Source organism: Mastomys coucha, unplaced genomic scaffold (genome assembly GCF_008632895.1).
Source record: "Mastomys coucha isolate ucsf_1 unplaced genomic scaffold, UCSF_Mcou_1 pScaffold21, whole genome shotgun sequence".
NCBI classification, from domain to species: domain Eukaryota; kingdom Metazoa; phylum Chordata; class Mammalia; order Rodentia; family Muridae; genus Mastomys; species Mastomys coucha.
Window position 1 is genome coordinate 10,051,695 of NW_022196904.1, and position 13,013 is coordinate 10,064,707.

The 13,013-nt window shown below is 45.5% G+C and overlaps 1 protein-coding gene across 1 annotated transcript in view; it reads right to left on the reverse strand.

Annotated features, from left to right (window-relative positions):
• Positions 1-432: 432 nt before the first annotated feature.
• Positions 433-13,013, reverse strand: part of Zswim9 (zinc finger SWIM-type containing 9) — a 25,822-nt gene continuing 13,241 nt past the window's right edge. The window contains exons 3-4 of the mRNA XM_031385393.1: positions 10,829-11,141; positions 433-3,072 (exon numbers count right to left, since the gene is read on the reverse strand). Coding sequence (XP_031241253.1) covers positions 1,102-3,072; positions 10,829-11,141 — 2,284 coding nt within the window. The 3' untranslated portion in view covers positions 433-1,101. The remainder of the gene's footprint in view (positions 3,073-10,828; positions 11,142-13,013) is intronic.

The window sequence follows — 13,013 nt, forward strand, 5'->3', positions numbered from 1 at the left end:
ACTGGCCTGAGGTGGTTGGTGGTGAGCAGGCCTAGAATCATCTCATTTTGGAACATCTTAGGAATAAAACAATCTTTCCTAAGGGTCCTGCCTCCACTTGAGAAGACAGACTCCACTGGCCAGAATTTGGCGATAAGCCCATTTTCAAACTAACTTTGGCATGGTCAGATGTCTGGAAATTGCCATGGTTCTGAAGTGGTTCACAAGAAGGATGAAAACATCATCTGTTCTAGCAATGGATTGTGAACCCTCCATTCATCTGGCCCTAGAAGAAATTCATTGACAAAAAGAAGAAATAGATGCTGGGCTGTTTTGTTTTTTCCTCTGGATCTGTTTTCCCCACACTCTCCCAGAAGCCACGAACTCAGCCTGGAGACCAAAATAATGCTGTTTATTTCAATCTCAAAGCACAGCTGTTCACTTAGTTCCCTTCCCTCTGAGGCAGTATGTAGGTTGTCCCACCAGAGAGCCATCTCCCCTGCCCCACCCTGAGAAATGGCCAACTCCCCAGGTCATCCTATCATCTTTTGCCTTCCTATGTTTTGTCATTTCCTTTTAAAAACTGTCTTCAGCCCTTCTCACCTTCTCTCCTTCCATGCTTCACTTCCCCAGCCCTGTCCCTTGTCCTCCCTCCTATACTTTCTCTTCTCCAATTTTGCCCATTCTTCCTGGCTTTTCCCATTTCAACCTTGTAGTCCCTAGGGCTCTTGGTCCTTACTCTTGTCAGTGTCCTCATACCTTAGCTTCTTTCCATGACCTCCACTGTGCCTCCCCATGCCCCAGCTCTATCCCTTTCTTGTCTTCTGTCTTGGCTGACCCTGTCTCTCATGACTTCTCCTTGTGTATATCTTTTCCAGGGTAATGTCCTTTCAAGTGCCCTGGCCATTAGCACTTCCCACAGGTGTGGCTCCAGGATCTCAGAGATAATAGCTAGCATCCTCTAGGATGAAGAGAAAGAAGACCAAGAGGACGTCCTTAGATGACTCAAGAGGTGATTAGAAGAGCTGGGGTGGCCCACTGGGTATGAGCCCTATTATCTTTGGGATCAAAGAATATGTTCTTGCCCTCCATGTGGAGGGCAGCAGGCAGGGGTACACAGGGTCAGGGTTCCTGAGATCTTCCCCAGCAATCTCTGAGCAGGTCCATGTGGAACAAGGCTGCCCCCGTGAGGAGACGTGCAGCAAAGAGGTGTCTGCAGGGCAGGCGTCTAGCAGCATAGATTGAACAGCTGCAGTGTGTCAGGGCCCCATCCAGGAAGAAGTCTGAGGTGCCATCCTTAAGGGCAAAGCCAGCTCCAGTCCAGTGGAAACCTCGGGTCCCATGCTGCCTGGCGAAGGCCAGCTCCTCTGCCACTAGATCCGCCAACTCTGGCCCACAGACTGCTCGGAACTTGGCTAGTGGCTCACAGTCCACTCCCTCATCTCTACAGGGGTGACAAAGCCTCTTTGGTTCCCCTGGGCCTTCTTCACTTCCTCCCTGTACTGCTTCCCCTGCAGCCAGGGACTCAATCCTGTTCACTGCCCATTCTGGATTGCCTTTCAACACAGTCTGCACAGGGGTGGTGCATGGTAAACCATTTCCCATCCCTACAAGCCTCCCCCCAGGATCCCCAAACTCCACCTGCTGTCCTCCATTCTTGAAACCCATAGGTTGGGGTCCCCCGCCGTCTCCATTCACTATGTCTGTAGCTCTTGGGTCCTCTAAATGAACAACAACAATGTCCTCCAGGCCCCGTCTCCTTTTGACTAGAAACTTCCCACTTCTCTCCTCTGCAGTCTCTGGCCCTTTCTTCCCCTCAGCTCCCCACTGTGGTCCCCTCTGATCTCTATTCTCTGGGACTAACTCTAAGGGCTTCTCCACATGGACATCTCTCCAGTTTCTAATGTCAATCCCCTTCTCTATTTCAAACTGAGGCTCTTTCCAGTCTTGAGGTTTCGGTGCACGTGCCCTCTCCTCCTGTAATTGTGTATCTCTCCAGGGCCTTCCTTCAAGACTCTTGGCCTTCTCAGACTCAACCAGGTTGCCTCTCCTATCTATGGGCCCCAGCACCCTAACTCTTCTATTCTCTATCTGGGTTCCCCTCCAGTCTCTGACCTCTGGCTCTCTCAAAAGCTCTTTTTCCAGCTGGGCTCCTGTCCCTTCAGGACCCCTCACCTTCTCCAACCAGACTCCTTGACCATCTCTCAAGTACAATCCCCTTCCTTTCTCACTCTCTCGATCAGGCCTTCCACAGTTGCTGGTCTCTGTGCCCCTCACCTTCTCTTTCTCCATCTGTGTCCTATTCCTGGGCTCACTCTCCAACAATACTCTGTCGCCATTAACACTCTCTGAGGCTGCCTCTCCAGTAGCATCTGCCCATTGCATGGCCACTAGGTCACGAAGGCACTGAGCTACACTATGTGAGGGGCTGAGGCGTCGCAGGAGTCGCCTACGATGGCCTCGCACAAGAGCACAGGCATCCAGGTCACGGGTTGCTTCGTAGGCACGGAAACGTACCCACATGTCATGGCGGGGTGCCCAGTTGTGCTCAAAATATCTGATGAAGGCAGTTGGAGCCTGGGAACGCAACTCAGCCAGAGCCTCGCTGTAAGCTGTATAGGATTTTGAATCTGCTAGGCGGCAGAGGAGTGGCCACAAGTCAGGATCCTCCTGGCTGGCACCACCCAACTCCTGTGCCTTACTGAAGAGCGTCTCCAGACCCTGAACGCGACAAATCTGCACACGTGCACATGGCAACAGCTGGCGAACTGCACGCAGTTGTCCGGCCACCTCTGGTCCAGCTGTGAGGCAGCGCACTCGGCCTTTGACATCTGGGGCACTTTGTAACAGGGAAACCAGCATGAATCGCAGCAGGCTAGGCGTGCCGGGACGCGCCACGCAACAGGCAGCCTGGCGTGCACGTCCAGCGCTGTCCACACACAGCACTGCCATCAGGTCCAGCGCGCCCTGCAACCCAGGCAGCCGGTCCACCAATAGGATGCGTGGGAAGCGACGTAGCAGCGCCCTGGTGCGTGATGTCAGAAGGAATACAGTCTCTACCATTGCTTGGTCCTCCACGAACACCAGTTTCACCTGCAGACAGGGGCAAGAAGTCAAGAAAAGAGGTCAGGGTACACCGTGTGTGTGTGTGTGTGTGTGTGTGTGTGTGTGTGTGTGTGTGTGTGTGTGTGTGAAATGCAAATCCATTTGTTCACGGGTCTGCACAGATTCTTTTGATTGGCAAGAAACAGATAAGAAAATCACAATCAGGAGTTCTTGTAACCTGGTAGCTCTCCATAGTTTGTGACCAGGACATCCTGATCTGACCTGATAATACTGGGACATATTTGCATGTGTGATACTGTTAGCTGCTGTGATACTCTTGAGTCCTATTTGCTGCTGCTGGAAGCCAGGTGTTTGTTACTCCTTCCTGCACCCAGCAGCAGTCTATGCAAGGGCCTTGGGCCACACCAGGCTGCAGGAACTGCAAGAGACAAGCAGCCATCTGGAACTCCTCTGTGACTGCCAGAGCAGGGACTGTGAATCTACTTAGACAAGCCTCCATGGGGTCCCCACTGCTTTAGTTTGAGGACCACTGGTAAGCAGCAGATTGTGGAGGCAGATCTTGATTTAAGGCTCCCTGCCCGCCTCATGGCTTGATTTTACCTTTCTGCCTCAGTTTCCTCTTTAACCTCCATTCCTGCTGGTTTCCTCTTCTAGGAACTGACTGTTCATTCCTCCCAGTCCTGAGAGAGGGAACAGCAGTTAAGAACGAAGGTTTCTAGACCAGACTGCCCCACCTGAGGTCCTGCACCTACTTCTTTCTGGCTAAGTGGCTTCTGGCAGCTTGCCTCATCTCCATTTCATCTTTAAGATGGCAGCAGCAAGTCCTGGGACTAGAGAGATGAAATGTATTAATGAGTATTGTACACTGCCTGGTGTAAGCAACATCCTCATTATTAAGAAGTAGTATATATGTACTCTCTTAAGAGTCCAGGCTCATAATGACCATATTCATTATTTGCTCAAAGACTCTCCTTTTCCCCAAGACAGGGTTTTATGTCACCTATATTGGTCTCAAACTATGTAGCTAAGGAGAACCTTGAACTTCTGGTCCTTTTTTGTCTCCTTCTAAGATGTGGGATTGCAGGCATGTGCCACCACACTTGGCTTATGAGAAGTTCTGGGCATGGAACTAGGGGAGCCAACTGAGCAAGCCCTGAACTACATCGCCAGCTGCAGATCTCTTTAAGTACTGGACCAGTGGCTAGAGATCCATGAGACAGTTTCCGTAAGAAACTGTAAGAAATAACTTACAGTGGTGGAAACAGAATTTGAATCCAATTTAATCAGAATGGCTCTCTCCACAGCCATTCTGCCATATCCAACCTCATTCTGCAAGACTTAAACAAAAACAAAAAAACACCAAATATGTCCAGCGTTCACAAAATCTGCTAAGTAACCTACGGACAAACTGAGTAGGTGGCTCAATGGGCAGAGCGAGTATAAGGACCTGTTCAAATGCACAGCACCCACATAAAAAACTGGGCACAGCTGTATGATTGTAACTCCAGCATGGGAAACAAATACAGGCAGAGTCTGAGTTTAGATACAACCAGCCTAGCTGAAAATAGCAAGTTCTACTTCAGCATGAGACTGAGGCAATAACACAGTGATTGTAAGACAGGTAGTATTCTGCTCAGACTTCTACATGGAAACATGCATCGTTTTGCTCAGGTACATGCAATACACACATGCATCCATTTATGCACACGCACACACATATGCACATACTCAGGTGACTGAAATACATAGATATTTGCTAAATAATAGGTTTGGTAGAGTCCAAAGAGAAGAAAGGCATTGCTTTCCTAACCCTAAAATCACACTTAACACTCCAAAGGGTACTGAGACTCAATGTTTTCACACACACACACACACACACACACACACACACACAAAGTTTATCATTGACTCAAGTCATAGTTCTACAACATTTTCAGATATTACTTACTTTTAAATCATTTTATGTGCTTTTTTTTTGACTGTATATATATCTATATATCATGTGTGTGGCTAAGGCCCTTGGAGGCCAGAAGAGGATGTTGGAACCTCTGGAATTGTAGTTAATAGTTGTAAGCCTCCAGGTGGATGCTGGAAATGAAATTGGATCCTCTGGAAGAGCAGTCAGTGCTTTATTTATTTATTTTAATTTACTCACTTTATGTATATGAGTACTTCAGACACACCAGAAGAGGGTACCGGATCCCATTACAGATTGTTATGAGCCACTATGTGGTTGCTGGGTATTGGACTTAGGACCATCTGATATGTTTTGTAGAACATATATTTGATATATTTGGTAGAGCACAGTATGGTGTGGTGGGAGGGAGTACCTCAGCGGGCCCATGCTGAGCAGTCAGTGCTTTTAATCTCTGATTCATCCCTCCAGTCTCCATCATTTACACTGTCATTTAAATTTACTTAAAAGATGTTTAATCTACACCTGCTGTATCCAGTAAGGTATCGACATGGAGTTGTTTATTCAATTTAAGCTGTGTCATATTACTGTAATAAACTGTTAACTGAGTATAACATGCTTTCTGTGTTCTATGATTCCTAGTGAATCACTGAATCCCAGAGTGGCCAAAAAGGTCTCCAATGGCAACAAGGGACTTACTTGCTCGAGTCTTTGGGCTAAGAAGTCTAGGAGACTTAGGCCTATAGGAGTAGTGGGGTAGGAGAAGGCAGAGTTGTGTGGGTGACACTTAATGTGTGTGCTAACATTTGATGAAGGTGGAATTCTTATGTAAATAAGTTTAGTTTTCTTCCAAATAGTTTTGGAGCAAGCATGATATACAGAGCACTGCTCTAGGCATGGAAAAGTATAAATAAGGTGCCCTGCGGTGTGTGTATGTGGAACAGGCAGAAAATCAAAGAGAAATACATGTTAAGTTGATTCTGGATGAATTACGTGCTGAGGAATATTAGTCATGTATGAAGTGCTTCTCTTCCAGACACTCCTCCAAACCCCTTAATAACCCCACAAGGCATGCACTGCCCCTCTCTCTTACAGAGGGGGAAACAGACATAGAGAAGTCAGTTACTTGCTCATTTGAGGTCACCCAGAAATAACTGGCAGGGTAAAGCTCTGAGTCCATGTGGCTTGGGCATGAGGCCAGACTCTTAGGCTTTGGCTTTGTGCACAGTGGTTCATCTGCAGAGATGGAAACATTTAAGGAGCACTGTTTCAGGTGTGTGCAAGTAGTAGGCAGAGACGAACCACAACACTTTCCATTACCACTCACACCTCCCTATATGCAAGTACACCCTTTCCCTTCCATATCAGAGTGATAGTACTCTCCACTTTGTCCTGAAGGAGGAAAAAATGAGGGGGTAACAACAATAGCTAAATAAGTAAAATATACAGGTTTCTTACTTTCTGGATTCTTTCTCTTTCTGTCCCTGTCTCACTGTTGTGGGACACTGTGATATATGCATGACATGATAGGCACTCTCTTGAGATTTCAGGAAAGGTTTTCTCTGTCTCTCTGTCTCTGTCTGAAACCTGGACAAGACTGGGGCTATTTAAGTTCCACTATAATGGTGAGGAGGCTCATGAGGACCAGACCTTCCCCAAGCATGTGTAGGCTGTTGCTGGTTGCTAGGAGAAAGACATTTTCTTCAGTAGTGTAGCCTCTCATAAATTGTCTATGCTTCTGTAATCCTAAATAAAACCATCAGTTTACCAAGCTAGACTTGGGTAGAATTGCATGTTGGGTATGTTGTTGTTGCTCCATCTAGGGTGAATAGAAATTCGTTCATCTAAGGAAAAGTTTACACCTTCCCTGACACACATACTTAACCCACACCTGATAACCCTAAAAAGTAGTGTTTGTTTTTATCACCCCCATTTACAGATGAACAAACTGAAGAACCTAAGTTACCTGTTCATAATATGTTCACTGTCCTACAGCCAGTAAACAGCACAGCCACAATGTATGGGAAGCTTTGAGATCATATCAATAGTAATCAGGTTGCCAGCTTTGACTATATCTACCCCACCCCCAAGATGGCTCATATGGTATAAACACTGGCAAAACTTAGGAAGGGTCTTGATGACATGGGCCCTGATTTTGTCCTTTGTCAAATGTACTGGCTATTTCATTATTCATTGTGACCAAATACTTGCTAAGAAACAACTGAAGTGAGTAGAGTTTATTTTGGCTTTCAGTTTGAGTCAACAGTCCTTCACGGCAGGGGTAGGGGGTATGGAGGAGTGTGAAGTGGCTGGTAACCTGTGACTGCAGCTAGGAAGCAGAACTCTCACAGGAATTGGGCCAAGCTATAAAGACTCTACACACTACCTCAGTGATCTACTTCCTCTAGCAATGCTTCATCTTGCGAAGGTCAACAACATTCCAACATTGTGCCACAAACAAGAGACCACATGTTCAAGTACATGAGCCCATAAGGAACATTTCACACTCAAAACATGACAAGTGACTATGGTTTTCTCCATCATGGGCACTTAGTATTTTGTACTTCATGTGCTTTGAAAGTGGGCAGTATCATGACTTGCTTTGGTCAATGACATATAAAGAAAAGGGCCAGGTGCTGAGCTGTCCAAAACCAATCTCTTCTATGCTTTTCAGTCATGTTCTACAATGGTGTATAGTGTTACAGGCTCATGTACATGTGGTACTCCTTGGAGCCTTATGAGAGGTCTTTGGTTCATTAGGGTATGCATCTGAAAGACTGTGACTCCCACCGGTCCTTGAAGCTTCTCTGCTTCCTGCCTTGCCAGGGCCTTTAGCAGCTTGCTCTGTCATGTGCTCCCTACATGACATGCCACCATGCCAGAGGCCCAAATCAATAAGGCTGCTGATTCTTGACCTGAACCATTAGAACTGTGAAATAAATAAACTTACTTACTTTGTAAAGTTTATGGCCTTGGGCATTTCAGTATACTGATGTAAAGCTAACATATCCTTCCTTGAAAAACTGTTGCAAAGTGAAAGGAATATATAAATGCTGTTTATCTAGTCTTGGGATGACAACTAAGAACTCTTTTTCAGATTACTGATGTGCTTTATAACATAGAAGTTCTTTCAAAAGAACTTAGAAGTGAAAGAGCCTGGGTGAAACTATACAAGGGGATGGACTGAGCATTCCACTCTCTTTTCAACCTCTAAAGATGGGGAAGAGAGAAAGGATGACAGGTGCAACGCTTACCTTGGAAACTGAAAAGCAAGTGAGGAAACTGATGGTCATCCCACCCACAAAAACTGTGAAACCTAAGTGGGCAGATGGGAAGTACTGGTAACCAATACAGAATCCCTATTAGGACCAGGCAATACAGAGTTTGCTCATAAGACCAGGTTAGGGCTGTTGGAAACCCAGCGATTCTCCTCTCTCTCTAGGCTGTCACTCTTCCAAGTAGCTGGAGGTTTATTCTGTAAACAGGGTAAACGGGAAAAAGTTGCTGCCCTTAGGGACAGCGGGCCCACCTGAGAATGAAGGAGGGAGATTCCAAGCTCCATGCAGGGTTGGCATGCATCATGCTGACTGCCAGATCCAGTCTCTTCCCCATATGGCTGCTAGACTGTGGCAGCCTGGCCTTCACCCCCAGTCAGGAAGTGAGAAGACTTTTCTCAGGGGACCTGACCAAGCCCCAGAGAAAGAAGGAAAGATGTTGACATCTGGCATTCTTCAGCATGCAAGGTAAGATAAACTAGCTGTGGGCTAGGAATGATAGCACACTACTCCCAGCATTCAGGAGACGGAGAGCAAATGACTAGGAGCTCAAGGTCATCCTTAGGTACACAGCCAGTGCTACCAGGGGCCCTTACCTCAACCAACCAATGGACCAATCAACCAAACAAAATGAAGATGCACATGATGTGTAGAATAGACAACATTGTTGAGTGGTGTGTGTGTGTGTGTGTGTGTGTGTGTGTGTGTGTGTGTATGTGCACTCTAACAGCGTATGTGAAGTCTTGCGTATGTGTGCAAGTTGGGGCAGGTTATGGTTAGTGGAGTTTTAATCAGCCACAAAGAACAATAATATTGGGTCATTTGTCATTTACAAGGACATGGATGGGCCTGGAGATCATATTAAGCAAGTCAGACTGAAATAGAAAAATACTGTACTTTTCTCTCAAATGTACAGCCAAAAACTATACATAATAAAAGTCAAGGAAAGTTATTAGGAAAGAGGATGTGGAATATAGTAGGGGAAGGAGGGAAGAGGATGATGTGAGGTTTGTGACTAAGGTCCAAGTACATAGTACACTTGAATGGAATCTCATGAACCTATAGCTTTGTGTACTAGATATGTAATATATATATTTTAAATGCAGAAATGCAAATTTACTTGCCTATGTACAGCTCTATGCTACCTGATGCAAAAGCCACACTAATGATGAGGCCTGTTTAAATTCAATTACTTACAAACTCCAGCTTTGGGCTGGAGAAATGGCACAGTTGGTAAAGTACATGCCACTCCAGTACAGGGACCTAAGCTTACATGCCTAGAACCCACATAAACAGCTGCTGCATAAAAAGGTGGGGTTAGAGACAGGTGGATCCCTGAAGCTAATTGGCTAGGTAGCCAGACTAGTCAAATTGATAAATTTCAGGTTCAGTGACAGTCTTTGTCCCCAAAATTAGGGAGGTTGGGATGGGGCAGCGAGGTGCCTCAGCAGGTAAAAGTGCTCACACACAACCAAGCCAGAGGACCAGAGTTCAATCTTCAGGACCCATATGACAGAGGGAAAGAACTGATTCCTGAAAATTGTCTTCTGACCTCTATATGCAAGCTGTGGCATGGGTACACCTGCACACCTACCTCCCACCCCCACAAATAAGTATAATATATTTAAAAACCATTGCAAAGTAATCAAGGTCAACCTCAGGTGCCTATGTGTACCCCAACCCCACAACCAAAGAACAATAATAAAAACAAACAAAAACCCCAAATCAATCAACCAGCCAACCAGCTAACCAACCACAAACCCAGCTCCTCAACCATGTTAAGAGTCATTTCAAATGATCAAGAGTATACGAGGCCAATGGCTATTATACTGGATAGCAGAACTAGAATCCCCCATTAAGAGGTTGGGAACATGGCTCAGTGGGAGAACACCTGACTAGAATCCTCCAATGAAGGGTTGGGAGCATGACTCAGTGGCAGAGTGCTTGCTGAGCATGTAGTAGGCCTTGGATTCTATCCCCAGGAGTGGAAAAATAAACGACAGATAGTTAATAGTACATTACAATTTCTGCATGTCCCTAGCTGCTTCTGCTTCACAATACTTCACACTCTATCACATTATATACGTTTTCTGTGTTCAGGGGCATATCCTGAGAACATTCATTAAACAATGGACTTGTTTATGTACTTTCCATTTGTAGAGTCCAAGTTGAAAAAAAAATTACATTTCATTTTCCCTCACTAGGGTCCTCTCCCTCCTAGTACTCAACTGACATCCTATCTGGGCGTTTTTTGTTTCTGCCACTAGAACTTCTGCAAGGCAAGCCAACAGATATTCGTGCTTATTTAATTTTCAGTCCATTAAAATGGACTCAGACTCTTATGGTACCAGTTACAATTCAAGTGCTAATCATACACGCATGTCTGGAGCTCCCATACAATGCAGTGTACAATCAAAGAGTCTGTACAGGATAGAAAGTTGCAGTTGGACAGCCCATACTAAAGGATGTTCTGTGGCTGCACCTTAAGCACCCTTACTGAATAAATGAATGATGTGTGGCGAAAGAATGAACAACCCATGAAGTTGGCCAATGTGGTTCTCCCCACCCAATGCTACCTCCTGAGAGACCCTACCTTGGCCTCCGGATCTGTGCGGAAGAGCCCCTCAAGCACTTGTAGGGCATCTAGGACCCCGTGGTCTGGGCCCTTGCAATGGGTCAGCAGGCGGCGCACGTCTGCAGGGGCCACAAACTGCTTGGAGATCTGGTTGGTGATGCGGACCGGTAGGCAGGAATTGGCCAGCAAGTGGCCTGGGCGGAAGTGGTAGGCGAACTCACGTGGGCAGGCTGGGTGTGAGTGGGTCAGCTGGCACTCAGTCACCACGAGTCGATCCCGCAAAGGGCTCAGCTTGACAGTGATGAAGGCCGGGCAGCTGGGCTGGGGAGGCCTGCAGGGGGAACCACCAGCGCCTCTGTCACAACCTTTTGTGCAATCTTGGTTCTTTGTTTTCTTTCTTTCTCCCTCCCCCTTCCCTCTCCTCTCATTAACTTTCAAGGACAGAGGAATGGAGAGGCTTAAGAATACACCAGCTGGGTGAATTTGTACAAGTTTCTGTGTTTCATCTCTGTATGGTAAAAGGGAATTAGTAACAAACTTGTCTCATAGGATGGAAAATAGTTGGTATGCTTAAAACCCTCAAGACCTAAACAACATCTACAACATAGCAAACACTACACACTGGTACAGTCTTCACCTACACATCCAACTCTGTCCCAAAATGACCACATACCTTTGTTATATCACTACCAGAAACTTTTAACAACAAAATAATTCAGGGGCTGGCAAGATGGCTCAGTGGAAAGTTTCCACCAAGCCTGAAGACCTGAGTTGGATCCTTGAAACCCACATGTTGGAAGGAGAGGACAAGACTCCTACAAACTGTTCTCTGACTGCTACATATACATGCAAGCACACACATATATGCAGACACCCAGGCAATAAGTAAATAAATGTAATAAAATCATATAAACACTTCAAATTGTCTTGTATTTGCTTTTGGTTTTACAATACCATCTCCACAGATGAGGCCTTAATGATTTCTCCCTTCCCTCTGTCTTCAGAGACAACCACAACCTGTAATTATGTATTTTTTTGCCATACTGTTTTCAAAACCACAAGCAATGGATAGTATATTTCTGCTTCCAAACTTTGTATATCCAGGTACTACTCTGGCTAGAGGTAGGAAGGTCACCTGAGTCCTGGAGTTCCAGACTAGACTGGGCAGTACAGCTAGACCTCTTCTTAAGTCAACAAATGAAAAAAGGAAAAAAGAAAATCTTCAAGAATAGAGAATGAAAATAGTGCTCATCAAGATATGCATCACCTGTCACAGATGTGTTAAAGGCACTTTGGAGCCCTACACTACTATTTGACCCTCATCAATGTGACTGCCTGCATATAGGCATTAAAAGACACTGAGTGGCATGCACACAACAGGACTATGTATACCAGCCAGTACATGAAACCAAGCCACAGGTTGCAAAAAGAGGCTTTGATACACTTTGAAGAAATGTAACACCAAACAACACTAAGAACCAACTAAACACTATCATCTCCAATGTGGATGTACCTCAACAAAGCCAGAAACAGAAGAGCAATCCATTGTGGGATTCCCATCTATATTAAAAACAATGGTAGACTAAGTTCACCTTTATTAGACTAGATAGTAGTGGCCTTTGAGTGGTTAACCCTAGAAAGGAAGATATGGGGTTGAGCACTAGTTTTTGTTTGTGTTTCGAGATAGGGTTTCTCAGGGTAGCCTTGGCTGTCCTGGAACTCTCTCTGTAGACCAGGCTGGCCTCTGAGTCACAGGAGTTCTAGTTTTTTTACACATGTATTTTATTTTGGGCAACGTTATCATGCTTAATGTGAATAGTGTGTATATTTCCCTATATGTGTATTACACTCTGGAAAAAAACCTCCTGTTTTATAGTAGTAGTACAGTGGGAAAATTGGCATGCTCTCACAATTGTCCATATATGTGCCACCTAAAGTTGTTCAAGGAACTTTTTAGATATGATTAAATTAAGTATTGAGATGGGACAATTCTGGATTATAGTGGCTGCAAAGGGGTTAAGTTATCATTACTGGGATCTTTATATGGGAGAGAAGTAAAAGGTTCAGAGAAGGAAACAAAGCACTTGTGTGGCTTGTTAAGGCTCTAGAAGCTGATAGGGTGGAGTAATACTTGTTCCTGTATTCCCAGGAGGATCAGAAATTCAAGGTCATCTTCAAAGCTATTCTGGTCTACATGAGAGCC